The sequence below is a fragment of the Lasiosphaeria miniovina genome, assembly GCF_030549165.1.
Source record: "Lasiosphaeria miniovina strain SMH2392-1A chromosome Unknown B0T26scaffold_6, whole genome shotgun sequence".
NCBI classification, from domain to species: domain Eukaryota; kingdom Fungi; phylum Ascomycota; class Sordariomycetes; order Sordariales; family Lasiosphaeriaceae; genus Lasiosphaeria; species Lasiosphaeria miniovina.
This window is the reverse complement of record NW_026848225.1, coordinates 3,072,050-3,094,556: the sequence shown is the minus strand read 5'-3', so window position 1 is coordinate 3,094,556 and position 22,507 is coordinate 3,072,050. Positions and strand designations below refer to the sequence as shown.

Genomic DNA, 22,507 nt, shown 5'->3' with positions numbered 1-22,507 from the left:
AAAGATGAACAAAAGAAAAACAGGGGCGGCGGAATAGGGGGCCGAGTTGCATTTCGAGTTGCGTTCCTTTAGTCGTTCCCCTGGCCCGTCTCCCACTCCCCCGCTCGTCTTCACTCGTCGCAACCGTACAGCCCGACTACGCCAATTCTCGCACGCCTGTCCGTCTACTGGTGCGGCTGCTCCTTCGTCTGCGGCGGCGTGTACAGCTCGGCCTGGTTCGGCGGGGTGGGGGTGTAGGGCTTCTGCTCGACGATAGCCGGCTGCGCCTGCGGCGACGGCTGCTGCGGCGGGGGGCCGCCGTGTTGGTAGGCCGCGGGAGGCGGCTGCTGGAAGGCGCCGGGCGCGGGCGGCTGTTGCTGCTGCTGGAAGTACTGCTGCGGGTACTGCTGTTGGGGCGGGTACTGCTGTTGAGGCGGGTACTGCTGCTGCGGGTACTGGTACTGGGGCTGGCCGTTCCATGCCGGGGCGGGCGCCTGAGTCGAGTATGCCTGTGCGACGTGGGGAGCCGGCGGTGCGCTGCTGGAGACGGCCCATGGAGGCTGGTTCGGGGTCGACCACAAGCCGCCCTCCTTGCGGATGGAGAGCGTGAAGAGGAGCACCAGCAGGACGAACAGGGGCAGGAAGTCGAACAGGGGCGCGACGATGAGCGACACCGTGTACCTCGTCCGCAGGTCGACGTTCGAGGCAAGGCCAGAGATGGAGTTGCTGTCTTGGAGATACAAGGACGAGAAGATGGCCATGTTGCACAGCAGACGGACAAAGTTCAGGATCATTGCAACGAGGAAGAGGATAAGAGACTGAAAATGTCGGTTAGCATGGGAAACCAAGCGGACAGCAGCAGGCTAGCTCACGTTGCGCATGAGTCTGTTCTTGGTTGACTTGACGAACGCGAAGATGACGTAGGCAAGAACCGGCAGGCAGGAAATCCACAGCAGGATCTCGAGAGCGCCGTTAAGTCTGACTCGTGTCAGGGTGTCATCGGCCAGCTTCTTAGCCGTCACGCCCGAGGTCCTAGGGTTTCGGGCGTATTTAGCGCTGTTAGTCCAGTAGCCCTGCGAGAAGCCAAAATACGCAATGGCGAGGACGAAGAAGAAGATGGCCCAGCCCCAGACGGCCCAGCGCACTCGCTTGTGCAGCGCCGGCGGGGCGGCGCTGCCGCTCCGGCAGAGCAGGAATCCACTCGACATCTCGACGAAGGCGACCAGGAGGAAGATGTCGGCCATGTACTCGAGAAAGCGAGCAACATCGTACAGACGAGACGAAGCTTCTGAGAGAGACAGGTAAAAGTTATAGCACGAGGAAGAGGAATAGGAGCAGCTGGATCGGCTGCTGGAGGACTGGTCGTATAGCAGCCACAGGGCTAGGCCAGCTGATACGGTATAAAAAAGGAGAGCCCTGATGCCCTTGTTAGCCACCGCCTTTGTCGACAAACAGCCTCGCCCATGTGCTTACATTATGAAGAGTGGAAAGCTGCCCTTCATCCAGGACAGACCAGACCGTGCCGGATCACCCCTGCGACGGGCAGTGCACAGGCCGATGAAGAAGACAATGGCCAGCGGCAAGATCCATATCGCAGTGAGGACGATGGCGCCGATAGTCCAACCCTCGAGGTCGCCGTACGTTACCGGGTCCGACATGGCGGCGGCGGCGGCAAGGCGGCGACGAGCCGCGAAGCGCTGGGGCTAGGTAGCTGCGTGAAGGCGCGAAAAGGTCAAGTCTCGAGTTTAGACGCGGAGCGAGTCGTGAGACTGCCAGCGGGAAGGGGGGGGTATTGTTGCGATGGGGTCACGATCACAAAAATAAACCAAAATAAAACACCTCAAAAGACAAATGGGATGGAAGAGAAGGAGAAGAGAGAACGGAGCAGAGCCTCGTCCGCGCGAGTTCCCCGGCCGCGGCCCTGGTAATAGTTAAATAAGACACGGCACAACCCCCGGCCGATCGTCTGTTTCTTCTTTTCCATTTTTTTCTTTTCAGCCCCGACGCGGGCGCTCTGGCCTGGCAGTTCCAAGCCCAATGCCAAGGGCAAGGCAGCTTGGGCAAGCCACCCGACCCCCCTTGACCGAAGCCTTCGCCCAAAGGCCAAGCACTGCCAATGCTGCCACTGCAACTTCACTTCCCCCCTCAAATCAGGCGGCGGGCCAATGGTGGGCGCCGATAGCCGCATTGTGGAACCCCGTGGCGTCCCTTCACGACAGGGATGCGCAGAGCGGTGACACAATTGCTGGTGTTTGCCGGAGGGGGTTCACGTTCCTTGCGGCTCTTTGACGGCGCAGTGGATTGCGCGCGTTCCTTCTCTCTGCTTGCCTTGCCGAGTCATCACCGACCTGGAAACTGGCGATTGAACCGCAACATGGCTCTGTCTCGAACCCGCTGAACGGAGACATTTCGTCAGGAGCGCGCCGGGCGGCGCACAAGTGCGGGCTGCACACGTGTCTCGGGGGACGAGACGAGGCTCTGGGGCTGAAAATTAATTGAATGCTCCTTTTCAGCAGGACTCGGGAGTGGAAATGGGGTGTGCACTGCGGTCAGGGGGCTCGTTTGCTCCTCTGGCGCGGGGAAAGTGATGGGTGGGTCCACGGCAGAGCGTCCCACACAGCACCCGCCCGCCAATGGAAGTTTGGTTTGAACCTAAAATAAAGTTAACGACGCTCGGACCCGCAATGCACTGCGAGCTTTCCCGTTGCGATGATGCCTTCCGTTTCGCAGGGTGAGAGTGAGACAGGCAGATAGCCGGACCCCCATTTCAGGAACCAGATTCCGGTTTTCTTAATCAGCTTCGGGGAATTTCCACGGCCTCTTCGACTCTTCGAGCCGCACAGCTAGCCTCTGGCAAGCCTTTACTACTTTCGAGTGGCGCAAAAGTCCAGCGTTTATTTTATTGGTCGCTTTTGCAACGACCGAGTTTCGCATCTGGGTGAAAGCTGGGGTGGGCTGTGGTGGCTGTGTGCAGCAGAGCCAAATCCATCGTCTGTGGGTCGACGCCACGGGCTGCTTGTCGCTCCTTCTGCCCAATAACAGACTCGCAACTTGCAACCAAGTCCAAGTTGCAGGGCACACTTGCCGCCGTACATCCGACAAGCGGCAGCTTCTGAGCCTATTCATCCACCCTTCACATCACCTCAAATCGGAGACATAGAATAACTACCCTAGCCCCGCAGAGTTGAGACAATAGCGGTGAGAATCAAGATACCTCGTGCTTGGCTTTCCGACTAATTGAGCCAACTTCTACTTGTGTCTGCAGGGATTTTAGCCAAACCTGTATACGGAGTTCGAACTTGAATTGGTAATCAGCGGCTTAGTTTTAGACGCCTTCACGTTCTTTCTTGGCAGCAAATCCGAGCAGTTAGTAGGGCGGCGAGTCACCCAGACCGTAAATGCTCCAGACCCCAACTCGTCTCGCCGTCAGGCAGTCACCCGACAGTTCTCGGTTGATTCTTGAATCGGCTCCTCCGGGAGCCGTTCCAAAAGGACTCCAACTATGAGAAAATCGGGCCTGACGCTGGGCCTATCAATACAAGTTACACGGGCCGTCTGCCTCGTTAGCCGCATCACTGATTCTTACGCAGATGGCGAGACTAATATCGATTGATCCCGTAAGAGAACAAGATGGGAAGAATAAGATAGGGCTAACTAGCATAGCAAAAGTCGACAGCAAAGAAGCAGCACAACCATTTGCAGCCACCCAGATACCTAGTCATGGAGGATAATCAGCCTAGACAACGCTGAAAGGAGTCAAAGCACACTCCACACCAGCGCAAACGGCTGGGAGGCATGGTCGTGGATAATCACGCCGTCCAGCTCGACCGTGAGCGTCACCTCGTACGCGCGGGGGATGTTCTTCCACACGACCTGCTCGACCGTGTTGATCATGTCCTTCTTCTGCTCGGCGCCGTCGCCCGCGTTGCCGTAGCGCACCGTCTTGGCCCCCTTGTCGTCGAGGACCTCAACCACGAGGCTGACCTGGTGCTGCAGCGCCTCGCCCGGCATGTCCGTGTACACCATGGTGGCCTTGAGCGTGCCCGCAGCCTGCCCCGCCGGTAGGTACTTACCCAGCGCGAACTTAGTCGAGAACACATCCTTGCCGTGCTCTTCAAGCAGCTGGCCCTCGACAAAGTCCTTGCCGGCCGTCTTCCCCTTGACAACAACCGACGCCGCCAGGTCGACGCGCCCAAACCCCTGCTCGGACCGCGGCCGCCCCAGGTCCGTAGCCCCGTTGACCAGCAGCGCCTTGAGCAGCGCTGCGCTAGGGTCCGTCACGCCGGCCCCGACTAGCACGTGCCGCAGCACGGCCACACATCCGGCGACAAGCGGCGTCGACATGCTGGTGCCCGAGCACCACCACCACGCGGGGTCCTCACTGACGCCAAAGCGCGTCTCGACCACCGCATCCCGCGACTTGGCCGACAGGATCATGCCGCCCGGCGCGACGACGTCGGGCTTGATGCGGCCCTCGATGGTCGGCCCGCGGCTGCTAAAGAAGGAGATGGCCGCCGGGTTGCCCTGCTGCGTGCCCTTGGCGTCGAACACCACGGCCGCGGTACCGTCGGCCGTCGGCCGCTGATTCGGGCACGACCCCACCGTGATGCAGTTCTTGGCCGCGGCCTGCGCGCCCACGTGCCCGCGGTTACCCGGCAGCGGCGTCTCGTGGCCGTCGTTGCCCGCGCTGAAGCACACGGCTAGGTCGCGGTGCGCCCACACGGCGGTGTCGAGGTCCGTCGACGCGTTGTTGTACGGCTGCTGCCCAAACACTACACCCGTCTTGCTGTCGCGCCACTTGGGGCCCCACGAATTAGTGTGGATGCGCGACTTTCGCTCGTACGCGCTCTGCAGCAGGCCGGCTAGGGTCACCGTCGACCTGCCGAACAGGCCCTTGTTGGCCGTGCCCAGCGCCTGCACGATCAGCTGCGCCTCGGGGGCGATACCCTGGATGACGCCGCCCATCTTGTCCGACGTGCCGTTGCCCAGCACGGAGCCGCACACGTGCGTGCCGTGGCCGTCGATATCGTTGGTGTCTTTGGGCCGGCCGATGGGGAGCAGGCCGACGACGCGGCCGCTAAAGGCCGCGTGCGCGTCCGTAGTCGAGCCCTTGTCGAAGCCCGTGTCGGCCACGGTCACGATCTGGCCCGCGCCCTTGAAGGGCGTCGCCGTGTCCTTAACCGTGACGTTGTTGGCGTTGAGGATGCCGCGCGCCACGTTGTTGTGCAGCCCCAGGTCGACCACCTTCTCGATGGACGCCACGCTGTCGATGGCGGCGATCTCGGCCAGCCGGTTGAGCGGCACCTCGACGCGGATCACCGTGTTGTCGCGGCGCGTCGACATGTTGTCCGGCGCCACGCCCGTGATGCCCTGGATGAGCGTGCTGACCTCCTCGGCCGAGCGGTCAGCCCGGTCTTGTAGGACTACGTCGACCGTCTGCACGTGGTTGGCATCTGTGTCGAGGCTGGGCTGGACCTTGAGCTGCGGCGGCTCGGGCACGGCGTCCTTGACGAAGTCCTCGCTGATGATGCGGCCAATGTCGGACGGCTCATAGCGGCACTTCCACGCGTTGTTGCCGAGGTGCTTCTGGATCACCACCCCGTGGCTCTGCAGCCGCTGCTTCTGGGCCCGATTGAGGGTGTCGTGTAGCTGGATGACAATGTAGTTCTGGCCGTCCTCCAGCTGGCCATCCTGGGGCCCCTGCAGACCCAGGCTGTCAAAGCTAAAGCTGTGGCCGTTGAGTTGTGCCATGGTGTTTGTATGAGTTTGATGCGTAGCCGGCAATCGACGGTTCCAAGGCCGTCATGAGGCGGGTCTTATATACACATTCGTAGGCCACATTTACAGTCGTAGGCCACATTTACAGTCGTAGGCCACATTTACAGTACACATACGCAGCAGCCATTACGCAGCAGCCATGGAATCGCAGCCCGCCGCCCACTACGCAGCTGAGTATTGCATCAGTTCACTGACATCCTAGCAAGTCGAGGTGCACATTCAGCTCGCCACACTCCCAGGCCCGGGCGACTTCCTCCGGTGGAGTTGGAGGTCTCATGGCTCGGCGCTGACCCCTAACCAGGCGGCTCCCTGTTTTGAAATGTTGTTATTCGCCGCTGGCTTGATAAAGATGTGCCTCGACCAGAGGTGGCGCCGGGTCTAGACCAAAGGTGGCGCCGGGCTAGACTAGCGGCATGTCTGTCCAACGGGGAGCTTGTGATGCCCTCTTGCAGTTTCAGCCAGCCCCAGGGCGAACCCTCCTCACCGAACCGGCGGGACGCGCAGCCAAGACGCTGTCACATGCACGAGGCTAGCCCAATCCAGCCATTTCCCTTATCTGCGGCCTCTAGTAGCCAGAAAATCTAATGCACGAGCTTTCTTTATCAAACGGCGATTGTGGTGGCCCCCAATCAAGACTACCAATTATTGATTCGGAGCGAGGCCTGTCTGGCTCGCCAAGGAGCGCATCTCACAACTGCCGACTTGCAAAGAGCGTGGCACGACCGGCTTCGATTTCCAGCCCCGTAGGGCTGCAGCGGTGCTGCCTTACAAACGAGTCTAGACCCGGGCCACGGCCAGTCGGAAGGATGGCCCAGAGCTCCCACCTCACCCTGTAAGCCCTTGCCTGGCCCTGAATGGACTCCCCAGACTACCTTGTTCGGTCCCGTTCTTAGTGAGCCTGCGAGGCCCGCCTCCATGGGGTCCTGGGGGTTGTCCCACTTATGCGCCGCCATCCAAGGCATATGTATAAGTTGGTTTCGTTCCGGTGTAGGCTGGCGCGGATCCTGTGTGGAGTGAACGAGAGCGAGTGTTCATCAGCGGCCGCTCTAAGACTGTGATACTGCAACTTTGAGAGTTTGATAATGACAACGAAATCTAACAAGTCCAATAAGTCCAACCAGCCTAGCAAACAACAAAAGCTAACCACCTAACTATACAAGTTCCCAAGCCCGGACGCCAAGCCTCAACAGCGCCGCTGCATCTCAGCCCTACCCGAAACAGCGTTTTCACTATACTACCCTAAAATCGACACCATGGATTTCCCTTTTGCGGCACTAAATACACTGCCAAGTCGCTTGAGTGGTTCAACGAGCTGGGTAACCGAGGTATGCACTCAGGGGTCCACATAACCAGGTCCCTGAGAGCCTACAAAGGCCGACTTCGCTACTCCCTTAGATTAGGACTTCTTCCCTTCTACACTGCAGAATACACTCTTTTATATACCCTGTCAGCCCTGCTTTTTGTATTACACCTTTCCTTCTTCGGAACTGAGCAGTTGCCGCCTTAGCCTGAGCTAGACTGAGCAGGCTGAGCGAGCGGGTTCCGTTCTGGGCTGCCTCGGCTATAGTTGCTACAGTTTAAATAAAATAACAGCAGCATTTAACATTAGGCATAACCCGTCCTGTTTTCCCAATTTCCATCGTCGGCATCACAAGTCAATAGTATAAACAGACGCTGTTAAACTATCACCACAGTACTTCGGTCGTGCAGGCCTTGTACCAATTCTGCGTAGTCCTCATCGCCAATGCAGAAACTAAAAGCGCCTACCCTCTCATATATTTGATCTGAAATATCTGGCTGTTTCCGAAGAACTAACTCCCGGCCCGGGATGCCATTTGCGCCACAGCTTAGCTCGCCGATAAATAGAGCAAACAGCCTCCGAGTACCTCTTTCATCATCTTCTAAACCACCCACTGTTTTATACTCCTTATCATCAAAGCGTTCGAAAGGGTTTAAGCGGGCCCCAAGTATAGATCGTCCCATAACAAACCGGTTTAATGAACCACGTACGGGAGAAATAAGAGAGGTTTTTTTGCATCTCCGACAAAGGCGCTACCACTTTGACGAAGCAATCTTGTGACACCTCCCCGAAAGGGTCCTTTCCAAGACATGCAGACCATGGCGCCGCCTTGCTGCGTCTGTATTCTTGACACCGACTCCAAGAAGTCTTGAGGTGGCCCGTTCGTCGAGAAATATGCGACTCCTAGTTGCACAAGACGGCAAGCATGGCATCCCAAATCTGCACAATTTCTCCATCGATGGGGATTCGAGGAGCTGTCCGAAAGCTCATCTGGCCACCAGCACACGTTATTGCATGGCCTAATGGCGGAGGACTTTGACACTCCGATGGGTGGTGGTGGAAGTTGGATCAGTGGGCTTCTGCTTTCACCAAGGTCGTCGTCGTCGTTGCGGTCGTTGCGCGGCCCGATGACCAAGAATTTCGGCGGATTGAAAGAAAGGTTCATCGCGTCCATGACGGCTTCGGATGTAATAAAGATGCAACTGGAAATTTAGAAATGTGGAGTTCCTTGATTCGAGAGACGCTCCTTCAAAATATTATCAACCGAGGGTCGACATGCTACTTGCTAGTTAGTTGATGGGAATTAGATTTGGAAAAGCAGCCTGATAGTTGAGAGTCAATGTAAATGCCGTTCGGGGGCAACCCCGCGCTCTGCTATGGTGTCAACGGGCAACGGAATAAACCGGATTCTGGCCATTTTGGCCTTTGGAGGTCGGCGTTGGAGATCCGAAAGGAGGGGTAAGGAATCTGAACACATGAAGAAGAGAAGCGGCGATTGATGCCTATTTCCTATTAAGATTATTGCGCGATTTAGTTGATTTAGAGCGTTAGTTGACAGCAGAGAAGACTATTATAGGGGCCTGGTGGCAGCAAAAATTACGTAAACCCTACCAGGCGTGGTGAAACGCCTCTACCACCGAGCACCTAAGATCTCCACACGGCCCCACAAAGTCTTATGAATAGAGACTAGAGACTACACGCAGGATGTCTGTCTTGACATCAAATCTCAAAATTTGGGCAGGCCGAGCGCCTCTCGCCTGCCCGTGCTGGCCGGGTCCAGGTACGGCACCTCGCCGATGCCCGACGCCCGCACGCCCGTCCGGACGCCGCCCACGAGGTGTGTGTCGGGCTGCCGCACGTAAGGCATAATTAGCTGCCGCTCGACTGGTTTTCAGGGGAAGTTGGCAACTTCGCAAGAGTGCCCCCCAGAAATGGGGCAACAACAAACAATAACACGCCCTCCCAAAGGAAGAAAAAACGCTCACCGTCGCAGCATGCAGCGTGCACACATTACTCCAAATCGCACACGCGCCGCGCGTCCAGTGCATGCGGGCAACCATGTCATGGTTCCGCGTGAGCTGCCTCAAGACATAGTCGCGAATGGCCTGGTCCTCGTACGCCGTCACGCCATCAATACGGCTGACATGCAGGCCCACGCCGGCGAACAGCGTCTTCCAGCCGGTGACAGGATGCGTGCGCACGACGGGGTGGTGCGGCGTGAACTGGAAATCGACGTTGAGCGGCGAGCCGCGCGGCGACATGACGGCGTAGCCGCCGGCCTCGCACGCGCTGCGGAACACGGGCTGCGCGCAGGTGGCGGTGAGGGTCTCGAGGAATTTCGCGTATGGTGCAGAGACGCGGTCGTACAGTTCGTAGCCCGACGCCCAGAGTGTGTCACCGCCTGCTGGTGGCGTGGACTGCATCCGCAGGAAGGAGAAGTCCGAGGGGCAGGTTTCGAAGAGGCCTGTTGTGTTGTTTTGTTAGGGGGCGGGTTGGAAAGGGGTGGAATGGTGGAATGGGTGGAGTGGGTGAGATGGGTGGATGGAACTTGCTGTCGCTGTGCCATTCCCGGCCCAGGTCCTTGGGCTCCTCGGCCGCGCCGGGCCGGTTCTTCATGGTCGCGTACAGCTTCTTGGCCGCCTCGGAGTTGATGACGTAGCTACCAGAGCGAGTCAGCAGGAGACAGACACATACACACAGACACACAGACACACAGACAGAACCCACATGTGCTTGTCGGTGGTGCCGTCGGCCATGGGCAGGTTGTTGGGGTCGTTGTACAGCGGGTGGACGTGCAGCCCGTTCTCGGCGGGGCGGCCGGTCAGCTTGCCCAGCAGGTCGGTGATGTGCTTCTGCTCGGCGACCGACAGGTCGTCCTGGGGCGCGCGGAAGAAGGCCACGCCGCGCTCGCAGATGGTGATGGCCAGGTCGCGCAGCTGCTCCTCGGCGTTGTCGGCGTCCAGCATCGCCTTGAGGCTCGCCGTCGGGTACTCGCGCCCAATTAGCGGTGTTACGTCGACGTACGAGAGGTGGTCGATCGACGTGCCGGCCTTGAGCGGCGCGCGCGCGAGCTGGGGGCGGGCTGCGTCGACGGTCTGGAGGGAGCCCATTTTGTCGACAAGGACGTCTGTGAATGTGTGGGTGCTGTGTAAGACTAAGATGGAGGATGGACAGTACAGCAGTCGCTGGCTGTGATTATGATCTACTCTGCTCGGTTAGTGAAGCCATTCTCACGAGCGAGTGAGGGCCGCGGCACGGCGCCCCATTTATCAACACCACAGCTCGGGATTAGATAGCGAGATCCTGCACTCAGTAGCAGGCACGGAACCTGCGGCAATGCTGCCACACACCTCCCTCTCAATCCAGATGCTAGCGCGCGTCGACTTTCAAGGCTGAAGGTTTCCGCTCGAGTGCGGGGAAAGGGGCGCTCGCAGACTAGAGATTGGACGAAGGATCACCAGGGTGGGATTTCAATTCCAACCGTGGCAGCTCCCGCAGGTGGGCATGTGGCTGGCTTGCCGAATTCCCAGTAAAACAAAGCTTGCGGGTCGCGGGTCGGAAAGAATAATATATCGTCAAGTCTGGTGATATTCTCTACGATATCTGGGCCTAGTAATTGAGATGAACTGTTCGGCCAATTCCGAGAGCCGCTGCGTATTTGAATCTGTAAACTTCCCGCGATACTCACTCGACCTATATGTCCATCTTCTTTTAGTCAAGTCAAGTCTGACACGAACTGGTGCTAGCCAGACCAAAGTCATGTGCCTCCCTCATCCTCGGCGGCAAAGGGATTAAGCGGGGGCGGGTTACACACCACCGTGCCAGTCCCGGCAATTTGGCGCTGGCGACAATGGGAAACGCGGCCAGCTGCCGGCCAACCCTTACAAATGCCAGAGCGCGAGCGTGCAAACCAGTCTGGGCTTCCCGCGGAGCTCTCACCGTGTCGCCCGGCGCAATGATCTGGGCCCGAAGGAATCCTTACACTACTCCCAAGCTATTTCCGCCAAGGTGAATCGAGGTCACCATGGTCCAGAATAGCGTAGCGCACGCCGACCTCGTCGACGGGAGTCGACCACGGGGTCTTTCCCTTATTTCCTGGGCAAGAAAGGGGCGCGTCGAACCCCGCACCCGGTTCCATGGCGAGGCGGCAGATAGATTGTTGATATTGGATCGCGGATGAGTGCGTGCTTTATAACGCGGGAGCCGGGAGCAGTGCGAGGTCAAGTGAGTGCCACCAATCCAGCATCCCCCCTCGCCGTATTCATAACCAGGCTAGACTTCATCTTCATTCCGCCTCAGGTACCCAGGCAACATCCGTACATACTGTACCTGCCTGGGTCTGGCGGACAGCCACAGAACGGCACGCCACCCGCAGCCCGTGTTGTGGTAATCAGGTAGCATCCCGCACGCCTGCATCTGCCACCAACCGTCTTGTTTGTTTCGTCTCACCGCCCCCCTCCCCCCTATTCCCATCGTCTCCGTCGCGGTGTGACATCGCGCAGACGACATGGCCGGCGGCGCCGTGCTCACGGCGAACCCGCTCAAGCTCGACCTCCGCAGCCACAGGAAGTGCTTCTTCATCTGCTCCGTCATCACCATCGCGAGCTTCCAGTATGGGCTTGACTACGCGCTCGTGGGCGGCTTCATGGCCATGCCGGGGTTCCTGCGCGTGTTTGGCTACTTCAACACCGCCACGAACAAGTGGAGCATCGACCCGACGGTCCAGCAACTTATCTCGTCCCTGATGACCATCGGCACGTTCGTCGGCTCGCTGCTGGTCGGGCCCTTCAGCGCGCTCTTCGGCCGCCGCCACGGCCTGTGGGCGGCGTCGCTGCTCAACTTTGTCGCCACGGGCATCATGATCGGCACGACCAGCCTCGGCGCGCTGTACTTCTCGCGCCTGCTGCTGGGCGTGTCGGTCGGCTGGTTCCTGACCTTTGCGCAGGTCTACGTCAACGAGGCGGCGCCGGCGCATCTCAGGGGCGTCATGTTCGCCGTGTACCAGTGCCAGCTGTCGGTTGGGTCCATCGTGGGCGCCGCCGTCGACAATGGCACGCACCTGCTGGACGGGCCCGAGGCCTACCGCATCCCGCTGGCCGTCTTCTTCGTGGCGCCAGCCGTGCAGTCGGTCGCCATCTTCTTCTTCCCCGAGAGCCCGCGCTGGCTGGTGACGCAGGGCAAGGAAGACGCGGCCAAGTCGGCGCTGCGCCGCCTGCGCAACGCCCGAATCAGCGAGACGGAGCTCGAGGCAGAGTTCAACGAGATCGCCGTGTCGACTCGCGAGCAGATGGAGCAGCGCGACGGCAAGCACCTCTGGATCGACATGTGGCGCGGCCGCGACCGCCGCCGCACTCTGCTGTCTATTGCTATTATCTGCTTCCACTGCGCTAACGGTGAGTTCCCTGGGTTGGATACCAGATATGGCAGCAGTCAACCCCGTGCTGACACGATGGATTACTAAGGGTCCTCGTGGGTCAACATCTACACGACCTACTTCCTCGCGGCCGCCGGCGTCACGGAGGCCTTTTCGTACTCGGTGATGGTGACGTGCATGGGACTCATCGGCGCCATAGCGAGCTCGTTTATCGTGCGCCGCTTCGACCGCCGCGTCATCGTGCTAGTCGGCGTGGGCGCGTGCGGGCTCTGCCAGCTCGCCTTCGCCGTGGCGTGGACGGTGGCGCCGGGGTCCGTGGCCGCGGCCAAGTCCATCGTCGCCTTCATCTCGCTGTTTACCTTTTTCTACGTCGCCTACGGTGAGCAGCCATGAATTCCCCCCATCGCCCGTGACTTGACTGCGAACTGAGACACTGACGGTTTCCCAGCACCGTACGCGTGGCTGATGGGCGGCGAGTACCCCAACAACCACCTGCGGGCGCACACGTTCGGCTTGGCGACGGCGCTCAACTTCCTGGGGAACTGGCTGGGCGTGTTCACGGCGCCGTACTTCATCAACCCGGCCAGCCTGGGGTGGAACGCCAAGTACGGGTACGTCTGGGCCGGGTCCAACGCCATCCTGTTCGTCTTCACGTGGTTCTACATCCCCGAGACGCGCGACCGCACCCTCGAGGAGATCCACGAGATGTTCGAGGCCAACGTGCCCGCCCGCAAGTTCAAGGGCTACGTGTGCGCCGGCACCCGCGCCATGGCCGATGCTGTTATCCTGAGGGACAAGGAGGCCGCCCACGCCGCCCATGTCGAGGACCCCCCCGCCGCCGCGTCGGCTACGGGCCGGGACTTGTCGGGGTCGCACATGGAGAAGGCGTAGCTGGCTAGATCTTGTCGGTTTCTTTCCTTCAGTCTCTTAGGGTCGTGTATTGAGGTTAATTGTGGGCAGAAAGGTGGGCGGCGGTTTTAAATTAGCTCTTATGGACAGAACCAATCTATGAATATGAGTGGCTCGTTCAACGGTCCAACCGCACAAACACAGACACCCAAGTACCAAGCAATCAATGGGAATCGGTGTTGATGGCCACGGCCAACAGCACAGAGCTGGTTACTGCCAAGACCCAGATCCTATTGAGGGTATTCATTAGTCGAAAGGGGCCCACGATTTGTAAATTTGTAAATCGCGATTAAATACTCAGTACGAGAGAAAGACAGTAATCTTGGTCTTGGAACAATTGACAAATAACTAGCTGATAACACCGCGGGGGGGGAGGTTCATAGGATGACAGACAAAGAACTACCTGGAAATCACCTTTATTATTTTGATTATCTCTCAGGACAGACCCAGGTGACGCAACACGTTGAGCACCTAGGTAGCAAGATAAGGCTCCGATGCCAGAGAGCCGAGTGAGGGCCCACGTCAACACACCCGCGATTCCACGAGGCCAGATTGCAAAGACGCGTCACGGCTCCAGGCAGCAGGAACTAGTCGAATCAGCATGCAACGACAATGGTAAAAATGAAGAGAGGACAGGTTTCTGCTCATTATTCTTCAAATACTTTTGAACCCGCAGGGCCCCTCTTTTTGGATTTGCCGGTCTCATCTCTCTTCTCTGTCGCAATTGGAAAACGCAAAACCGGAACGTTACAGACCAGCCACCTTACCTCAGCCCTAGCGAGCCAACCAAATCCGTCGAGCCTGTCAGCTGCCAAGCGTGGAGACAAAGCCCAAATATAGCGCCCGAGCCCCGCATTCCGCCGGGCGCATGCCTTATCGAGGCCAGGCTAGCGGGGAGCTTGCAGTGCTCTCGATAACCAACGCTGTTCCTCAGCAGCGAAGCGGGGTCTTCCGGCGGTCACCTCCCTGGGCAACCTCCCAAAAGAGCTCAGCTGCCCTGCGCGCGTGCCTCGCCTTGCCAGGCTCTTCTGCTTTGGGCGCCTTCCAGGTGGGCTGCTTGTCCTACCGCCGCTTCCTGTGGTGCGGACATTGACCCGCACCGCGGCCCTTTATTAAGCCTTGCCTGGAGCTTGCATCCCCCCTCCCCTCTCCCCCACCTTAGGATTCGCCTGCCGTCATCACCGTTCAACAAACACCGACCTTATCGCCTCATTCCCACCACCACGCTTGTCACCGAGGCGAGTGACGCTCTCGAACCAGAAACAACTACTTTCTATAAGCGACTGTCAGGAAATCACGACCACCTGGAGAGCTGACGGCCATGTTCGACGTATTTGCCAAGGTCCTCTCGTGCGTGTGCCCCTCCCTCGCGCGGGCTGCCCCTCATTTCGTCCGCGAGACGCGAGCTTGCGGCAGCTTGCGGCAGCTTGCGGCAGCTTGAGGTCAACGGCTGCTAACAAACGCGCAACACAGCTCCATCGCCTCCTTCCTCTTCCCAGTCTTCGCCAGTTACAAGGCGCTCAAGACGTCGGACCCGGCCCAGCTGACGCCATGGCTCATGTACTGGGTGGTGCTGGCGTGCGCGCTGCTGGTTGAGTCGTGGACGGAGTGGCTCCTCGTGTGGTACGTCACTCTGACCTTACCAGAGAGAAACAACGCGCTGACAGTTAATTTCTCCCCCCGCACAGGATCCCCTTCTACGCCTACCTCCGACTGCTCTTCCTGCTGTACCTGGTGCTGCCGCAGACGCAGGGCGCGCGCATCATCTACCAGACGCACGTGCACCCGTGGCTCGAGGACAACGAGGGCGCCATCGAGGACTTCATCGCGTCCGCCCACGAGCGCCTGCGCGCCGCCGGCATCGCCTACATCAAGCGCGCCATAGAGCTGCTCAAGACCAACGTGCTGGGCCTGCCGCCGTCGCCCGAGGCCGCCGCCGCTCCCCCCTCGTCTTCCGGGTATCCGCAGTCGTACACGCAGACGCTGCTAGCGCGCTTCAGCCTGCCGTCGGCGCGGTGGACGGGGTCCACGGGCGCAGGCGCGGCCAGCGCCAGCGGGACCGCCGGCAGCTCCGACTTTTACTCGTTCCTGTCGTCGGCCGTTAGCGCGGCAGCGGCGGCCACGGCCGGGGCCAGCACGAAGACAGGTGCGACCTCTTCTTCTTCGGCGGCGGCGCCGCTCGGGATGGTGCCGGACTCGATCCGCGGCACGACGGCGCGCATGTCGTTCATCGAGGCGCAGCGCGAGCGGCTCAAGTACGTGCTGACGGCGCTGGACCGCGAGGCGACGCAGCTGCAGAGCGACGAGGCGGCGCGGCTGGAGAAGGCGGCCGCGGCGGCAGCAGCGACCACTGAACGCGCCCCTAGCATGTCCTTGGATGGAGGCCCTGGCGGGAGCCTGAGCAAGAGCCGGTCCGAGGTCGATTTCGAAAAGCTCGAGGCCGAGAGCGGCGCCGAGGACGACATGGACGACGCCGCGGCTGGCCTGCGCCGTCGCGCGCCGGGAGGAGGAGCGGCCGCAACGACGCCTGCCGCGGCGGGATCTGCTGCGACCGGAGGAGCCGGCAGCTGGATGCCGTGGGCCTGGGGAAGTGGCGCTGCTGCTGCGACGACGCCGTCGCCTCCCGACTCGAGCAGGACCTCGGGGGCGGAGCAGTAGACTCTATTTTCTCCTTTTTTTTGTGGGGGTCATCCATCCATTACATGCGACGGGACGGGGACAAGGGGGGGGGGCAATAAACCGGCGTTATTGCTTTCATTTCATTTTCATCTTCATTCTTTTCTCTCTTCCCTCCTTTTGCTTATACACTCGATACACACCTGTGTTCCGTCTGACAGTGGCATTGGACAATAAAGGGGGCGTGTGATACCAACATACACGCACAGGACGGCTATTATGATATAGATGAGATCGAATTAGATCGAATTCTGTAGAGACTTGGGCCCGGACCGACCGAGCGCCCGATAACCGAGCAGCCACCCAGAGCCGCGTCGGCGAGTCTTTGCGTAGTTGGGGTCACGCGAGAACTGAACACAGATGGCGAGTTGTTCTTCTTCTTCTGCCTCTGCACAATGCATTCAGTTGCAATGTAATGCAATGCCGCCAGGCTGTGTAAGAGTGCGAAATACAACAAGACTTCCCTCCCAACCCCATCTCTCTCGTTTTCCTATTTATAGTCCCAAGACCCACTCGAGACCCAGTAAGGCTTGCCTGGCTGGCTGGCTAGTAAACATCTGTGCCATTGAAGCATTATCATTATCTGGGCTTGACGAGAGTAGGCCTCTGGTCTCATTCTGCGGCTCAAAGCTGTCCTTGCTAAGCGGGTTAGCTGGTTATCGCCACGTATGTAGTACCCAGGGTATCCACAAGTCTATAAGTTTGAAGTGTAGTACAGTGCCATGGTATGAGATCTGAGCTCAATAAGCTAGGGCAGGGTGCTTGCTGGAGAAGTGTGTATGGTGGTATCGTACGTTGTGTGGCAACACTGTGGATATGTGTATACACTAGAACCAGCTGTAAGCAAGGCAGGCGTAGGAAATGGTATATACACATTGGTAGTACAGTGAAGGTGACGGCTAAGGTAGTATAGGCTTGCTGCCCTCCCGATGAGGCCCGCTATTATACGCGGGTCGTCTCTGCGCCAAATAGGAGAAAGGAAAGGCACAAGTCTGTTGCCGTAGTCCGTTCCCCTATGTTAGTCACCTTCGAAGCTAAACATCTATCTGGGCCAGCCTCGTTCACGGATGCCATCCCTAGACCGCAGCCGTGTGTGATTGTGCTGTGTACCCGGCGCTTGAATTCTCCCTCCGTCTGCTCGCCAGAGCAGGCAGCAGACGGGTAAGCATTGCCCCCCTTAGCGGGCGCCGGTCTTGGGCGCCATCTGGTAAGGGTACTGGGGGTCCACATCCTTGCGCTTCCATATTTGGCGGCGCTTCTTGGTGACGACGTGCTCGACCCAGACCTCGTGGCAGTGCGATTTCTTGAAGTTGCGGATGAAGCGCGGATCCCACAGCTCCGAGCCAATTCCCAGGTCCTTGCAGCACCGCATCAGCGCATTGGACTTTGCGCCCTCGCCCGCTGTCGGGATGTTCTCCTCGGAAAAGTAGTTGTTCTCGCCGCGGGCTTGGGCGACATATCTGTTCCGGAGGTGGCAGGGTTAGCTTTGGAGGTTCTCTCGTGCGTGGATGGGAGTCTGGAGAGAGAGAGAGAGAGAGAGATGTGAGGTGGGCACGTACCGCCCATGCACAACCAGCGCGTACTCGCGCGTCACGATCCGCTCGCCCACGGCCAGCTCGCTCCGCGGCGCCAGGCCCCAGCCCCCCGGCCCAAACGCCTTGTTCAGGATGCGCCGGTACTTGATCTCGGGCAGGTACATGATGCCGTCGGGCTTCATCTCGACGTCGTCGAGCTCGATGGGCTGCATGAGGATCTCGGCCGCCTCAGGGCTGAAGGGCTCGACCGACAGGCCGTAGAACGACGACGACCAGTCCACCGTGGCCTCGCCGTTGTTGGCGGTGTCGGCACTTTCACTGCCATTGGCGGTCGCGGCTCCATTCAAGGGCGTGGTGCCGACGAGAGACCCGGTAAAAGAGGGTGTGGGGATCGTGGGGAGAGGGTCTTCGACAGGGCTCACGGTCTCGGCGGCCTCGGCGGTTATCTTGCTTTGCATGGAGGAGGGATGGTAGTTGCGGCCACCCGTGTTGTTAACGGGCAGCTTTGTGGGTGTTGTGGGTGTTTCTGCCGAAGTCGCCTTGGTGACGGTGCGCACCGCCGGCTTCTTGACAAACGGCGGCGTTGGCTTTGGGGCGGGCGATGGGCGAGATGGCGAAGTGGTGGCTGGCTTGTCCGTGGTCAAGGACGAGGCTGCGCGGCGTGCCACGACGTGGGCTGGCCATCTCGGGGCTTGCAGACATTGCAATGTCGCCGACGACGCAGACTGCAGGGGCCGCCAGCCCGATTGAAGGGCGCGAGATTGCATATCTGTTCTCGGGGTCGGGCTGCGGTGCGCGAAGAGTGATGGCAAAAAATTCAACATCGATTGTTTGGGATCCCTAAGACGGAGCTCAGGGCGAGCTTGGACCTGGTCAGCCAATTGATTGGGCCGCATCGCGTCTCAATCGGGAGGGGCCAAACTATGATTCGTTAGTAAGGAATTGTACTCCGCACGTACCGTAGACATCCGTAATTTCCAGGGGAATCCTTGTTGGCCAAAAGTAATGGATGCGACAAACCACAAGCCACCTTTAGAGTCCACCGTATGTAATATATATACGTATCTTGTACTAATACCGAATGTCGATACCAATGTCACCCATCTGCAAACGACGAAGCCATTGTATGGCATAACAGGAGACAAAATCATCGTCACAATTAAGAAAAGTCAAATGGATATTGCTTGTTCCGATATGCCCCCTTACTGTACAAGCCCTAAGCATCCTTCATGTCGGTTCTGGCGTCATTTCCCTGGGCCTTCCAGCACCTTCTGAACCGCTCCATCTATTCCAGGCCCCGTCGCAGCTTCCGTATCAGCGGTCCGAACGCCCAGAGATGGCTCGGCAGATCGCAAACTTCCAGGAGGGCTCACCTCGTTTTTGCATTTCCTCCAATCTTTCTTCTCGTAGTAACAATCGGTCAAGGTGGTGTTTTCGTCTGTCTCACACATGCAGTCGCCACTTGTCAGCTTTGGACACTTTTTCCATTTTGGCAATCCTGAATTGGGTAACATCCGGGCCTGCACTGGACTTGCACCGGACCCTAAAATCTTTTCAGTCCGCCCCGAAGACGCCATTCCAAGACTGCAGACCCCAAACTCCCGCCTCCCCTCCGGTATAGATAAAAAACGCAGCCAACGTACCTGCGCAGCCGGTGCTGAAGATCCGCTTGTCCCTACAGAATTCACCGCATCCAGTGAGCAACAGAATTCTCAGCAGTGCCGAGACTCGGCGTCGGGCGGCCGGAAAAGCCTCAGGTAGCCTTTCTTCTCGACTCGACTTTGACAGGGGCCACTCAACGCGACACAACGGGCCAAGAGATAAATCGCGTCCTGCTTACCACTCGTCTGGCTCGTCGTCTTGCTGCACGGCCACAGCATTTTGCGGCGGCTGCTGCTTGTTCTGGTTTGCATCTGGCTTCGTCATTGCGAGATGGCTGTTGTTTAGTGCAACTTGTTTTTTTTTGGTTTTTTTTTTGGTGTTGTTGGTTTGGGTTTCTGGAAACGTCGAGTTTGGACATTCCGAGCTCACTGGCCGGACACCGCCTCAACATACCGCTCACCTCACCGATCAATCCACCCACCCTTGTTCAAGAGTCTCCGGGTACACAACAAATATACACCACCACGACATCCCACAATCGAAAACCGTACTACATGCCACGGCATGGCGCCACGCAGGCTCAATGTCCTGGTCTACACAGGTATGGCTATATGGACTTGTTTAAATTTGATGTCGCCTCGAGCACCGTTAACAGCTCCGACTAGGAACGGGATCAACCGTCGAATCTGTGCGGCACTGCCTCTATTCCCTGCGGCGCTTGTTGTCTCCTAATTACGCCGTGATCCCCATCGCCGAGACAGCCCTCCTCAAGGAGCCCTGGGCTTCTACTTGCGCCCTTCTCGTGTTCCCTGGCGGCGCCGATCTTGGCTACTGCCGCGTCTTGAACGGCGCCGGCAATACCGCCATCTCACTGTTCGTCCGCCGCGGAGGCGCTTACCTTGGCTTTTGCGCTGGAGGTTATTATGCCAGTCGCCGGTGCGAGTTTGAGGTTGGCCACCCGAAGCTAGAGGTCACGGGAGGCAGGGAGCTCGGCTTCTTCCCCGGCACCTGTCGCGGCGGTGCCTTCAAAGGCTTTGCTTACCATAGCGAGCGCGGCGCAAGAGCCGCCGACATCGTCGTCAACAAGAGCGCCTTTCCGGGGGTCGGCGTGGTTCCTGACGTCTTCAAATGCTACTACAACGGCGGCGGCGTCTTTGTAAACCCCGAGACAACCGACGCCAGCGACACAGAGGTGCTCGCCGAGTACCAAGACGACATAGATGTCGCATCGGGATACGTGAAGGCCGCTGTGGTGTACTGCAAGGTCGGAATGGGGAGCGCTATCCTGATGGGCCCGCATCCAGAGTTAGTATCCCGAGGCGGCCGCCGTGTCCAGGTCCCCCGCTAACAAGCACAGATTCGCCGCTGTCAACCTGACTAAGCATCAGGACATCCCGGGGTACGACGGCCTCATCAACGATTTAGCAGCAGACGACGGAGCGAGGGCCAACTTTCTCAAGGCATGTCTGACAAAGCTCGGCCTCGAAGTCAGCCAGGGGGAATCATCTACCCCGAGTCTGTCCAAGATCCACCTGTCGTCGCTCAACCACGTCGAAGTTGGCAAGCTGCTAGCCTCTTTCCGAGACATCATCACTAAAGAAGATACAGAGGAGTATATCAAGGACGAGAACGACCTGTTCCACCTCGAGAAGCCGGATTCGCGATGGTCCTTGGCCCACCTAGATAGAGCACTCGCGAGCGAATACACGGCGCAGAAGAAGACCACGGGCCGCGGGACGCCAGACCCGACGGCCGAGTATATACAGGTGCCAAAACAGGTTGTCTCGCACGAAATCGCATGGCCGGAACCTAAGGAGACTCCGTACTTCAACCATGCTGTTTTCTATTCGAGTCTTGCACAGTACAGGAAGATGGACCCGGGGGCCAAAGAGTGGGGCGACGTGCTAATGTATGGCGAGGTTGTCACCAGCACGAATACCTTGCTTGAGAAGTGAGACAGCCAGCCTCTTGCCCATTGAGAGGAAAGCGCTAACAGCCCCGACAGAAATCACAATCTGCTTTCGAAGCTGCCCACGGGATTCACCATTGCGGCTACCACCCAGGTAGCAGGCCGCGGCCGCGGGTCCAACGTCTGGGTGTCGCCTGCCGGGAGCCTGATCTTTTCGACCGTAATAAACCATCCGGCGAAAGACGCCGTCACGCGGCCCATCGTGTTTGTCCAGTACCTAGCTGCGGTTGCTATTATCGAGGCGATCCAGACGTACGACGTCGGCTATGACAAGCTGCCCGTCAAACTCAAGTGGCCAAACGACATTTACGCCCGAGACCCCACGCAGTCGGAACAAGCCTCGTTCGTTAAGATTGGCGGGATCTTGTCCAACTGCGCTTACTCGGACGGGAACTACCAGGTTGTGCTGGGGATCGGAATCAACACGAACAACGGGCGGCCGACGACGAGCCTCGACGCCCTGCTGTCGGCGCTTGCCAGCAACAAGGGTCTGGCGCCCTTCCGCATCGAGCGACTGATTGCGCGGATCCTCACTCGGCTCGAGGTGCTGTACGACGAGTTCTGCGGCACCGGCTTCTCGCGCCGGCTTGAAGAGAAGTACTACGAGCACTGGCTGCACGCAAACCAGATCGTCACGCTCGAGGCAGAGGGCGGGGTCAAGGCGCGCGTGCTAGGCATCACCACGGACTGGGGCATGCTCAAGGCCGAAGAGGTCGCCGCGGACGGCATCAACGGCGCGCTGCGGCCTACGGGCAAGGTATGGGCCCTGCAGAGCGATGAGAACAGCTTTGACTTTTGGAAGGGGCTCGTGAGGAGAAAGTGCTGAGCGACGGACGGGCAACCCCAGAAGTCACGGAACACACAAGCGACTCAGGACACGATGGCGTACGGGAAGGGGAGGAAGCAGCGCAGAGGCGTCCATCCACTGGGAAGGCGAGGGTGTGTGTGGTGTGTTCGCTTGCTTCCGTGCTGAGGTTGGCGCACGAGCACGTCGTTCGCTACCGAGCAATCGAGCCGCTCTCTCTCTGGCGGACCGTCTGGAAGCCGGGAACTTGGAGGGCGAGACGAAACACTGGCCCGTCTGCTTCAGAGTCTGATGTGCACTGTCGACCACGTGCAACAAAATGTCTGGAGCAGGAAAGAAGGGTGGGATCGAAAGATGGAAAAGATGCAACTATACGGATTGAGAAGTGCTTAACTGGTTAGCGCAGCGGTAGATGACCGTTTGACTGAAATGGACTACAATAGTCGAGTTGAGAGGACGGGGGACGGAGCTCTGACCTCCTCTGGTGTGTGTGTGTGTGTGTGTGTTCAATCCCGTTCCCCGCAATACGCCGTTGGAAAAAGGATGGGCTGGCTGCGTGATGGGTTGCATCTGCCTCTGC

At 58.9% G+C, this 22,507-nt stretch overlaps 7 protein-coding genes across 7 annotated transcripts; 3 read left to right on the top strand and 4 right to left on the bottom strand.

The window, feature by feature from the left end:
• Positions 1-164: 164 nt before the first annotated feature.
• Positions 165-1,637, bottom strand: B0T26DRAFT_755030 (uncharacterized protein; the record flags this gene model as incomplete). Its single annotated transcript, XM_060445896.1, has 3 exons — positions 165-797; positions 852-1,395; positions 1,453-1,637. The coding sequence occupies 3 exons, from the start codon at positions 1,635-1,637 to the stop codon at positions 165-167; spliced, it is 1,362 nt and encodes a 453-aa protein (XP_060293198.1).
• A 2,098-nt stretch (positions 1,638-3,735) lies between these two features.
• B0T26DRAFT_743200 (peptidase S8/S53 domain-containing protein) lies at positions 3,736-5,730 on the bottom strand (the record flags this gene model as incomplete). Its single annotated transcript, XM_060444220.1, has 1 exon — positions 3,736-5,730. The coding sequence occupies one exon, from the start codon at positions 5,728-5,730 to the stop codon at positions 3,736-3,738; it is 1,995 nt and encodes a 664-aa protein (XP_060293197.1).
• A 2,857-nt stretch (positions 5,731-8,587) lies between these two features.
• On the bottom strand, positions 8,588-10,399 carry B0T26DRAFT_428116 (TfdA family taurine dioxygenase). Its single transcript, XM_060434939.1, has 4 exons — positions 9,785-10,399; positions 9,610-9,716; positions 9,043-9,521; positions 8,588-8,906 (listed from the first exon to the last, which is right to left on the bottom strand). The coding sequence occupies exons 1-4, from the start codon at positions 10,165-10,167 to the stop codon at positions 8,784-8,786; spliced, it is 1,092 nt and encodes a 363-aa protein (XP_060293196.1). The 5' UTR covers positions 10,168-10,399; the 3' UTR covers positions 8,588-8,783.
• A 918-nt stretch (positions 10,400-11,317) lies between these two features.
• B0T26DRAFT_428100 (MFS transporter) lies at positions 11,318-13,722 on the top strand. The gene is made up of 3 exons (XM_060434938.1): positions 11,318-12,450; positions 12,520-12,810; positions 12,880-13,722. The coding sequence occupies exons 1-3, from the start codon at positions 11,565-11,567 to the stop codon at positions 13,320-13,322; spliced, it is 1,620 nt and encodes a 539-aa protein (XP_060293195.1). The 5' UTR covers positions 11,318-11,564; the 3' UTR covers positions 13,323-13,722.
• Positions 13,723-14,661: 939 nt separating this feature from the next.
• On the top strand, positions 14,662-15,935 carry B0T26DRAFT_614413 (TB2/DP1, HVA22 family-domain-containing protein; the record flags this gene model as incomplete). Its single annotated transcript, XM_060435958.1, has 3 exons — positions 14,662-14,690; positions 14,814-14,963; positions 15,029-15,935. Coding segments are annotated over 3 exons (1,086 nt in total), but the record flags the coding sequence as incomplete, so codon positions are not given.
• Positions 15,936-17,193: 1,258 nt separating this feature from the next.
• B0T26DRAFT_679244 (mitochondrial genome maintenance MGM101-domain-containing protein) lies at positions 17,194-19,477 on the bottom strand (the record flags this gene model as incomplete). The annotated part of the gene is made up of 7 exons (XM_060440328.1): positions 17,194-17,476; positions 17,576-18,320; positions 18,511-18,539; positions 18,630-18,655; positions 18,925-18,989; positions 19,195-19,226; positions 19,392-19,477. 7 exons carry the CDS (start codon positions 19,475-19,477, stop codon positions 17,194-17,196), a joined length of 1,266 nt encoding a protein of 421 aa, XP_060293193.1.
• A 240-nt stretch (positions 19,478-19,717) lies between these two features.
• On the top strand, positions 19,718-21,948 carry B0T26DRAFT_654644 (biotin-protein ligase; the record flags this gene model as incomplete). The annotated part of the gene is made up of 4 exons (XM_060438563.1): positions 19,718-19,754; positions 19,819-20,458; positions 20,511-21,104; positions 21,159-21,948. 4 exons carry the CDS (start codon positions 19,718-19,720, stop codon positions 21,946-21,948), a joined length of 2,061 nt encoding a protein of 686 aa, XP_060293192.1.
• Between the last annotated feature and the right edge of the window lie 559 nt (positions 21,949-22,507).

What these genes read in the sequence shown, in the direction of transcription:
- B0T26DRAFT_428116 (XM_060434939.1), bottom strand. Translation starts at nt 10,167, where the DNA reads ATGGGCTCCCTCCAGACCGTCGACGCAGCCCGCCCCCAGCTCGCGCGC. An exon ending in GGCACCACCGACAAGCACAT is followed by an intron (nt 9,717 to 9,784) that starts GTGGGTTCTGTC and finishes TCGCTCTGGTAG; the next exon opens with CTACGTCATCAACTCCGAGG. An exon ending in CCGGGAATGGCACAGCGACA is followed by an intron (nt 9,522 to 9,609) that starts GCAAGTTCCATC and finishes ACAACACAACAG; the next exon opens with GCCTCTTCGAAACCTGCCCC.
- B0T26DRAFT_428100 (XM_060434938.1), top strand. Translation starts at nt 11,565, where the DNA reads ATGGCCGGCGGCGCCGTGCTCACGGCGAACCCGCTCAAGCTCGACCTC. An exon ending in CTGCTTCCACTGCGCTAACG is followed by an intron (nt 12,451 to 12,519) that starts GTGAGTTCCCTG and finishes TGGATTACTAAG; the next exon opens with GGTCCTCGTGGGTCAACATC. An exon ending in CTTTTTCTACGTCGCCTACG is followed by an intron (nt 12,811 to 12,879) that starts GTGAGCAGCCAT and finishes ACGGTTTCCCAG; the next exon opens with CACCGTACGCGTGGCTGATG.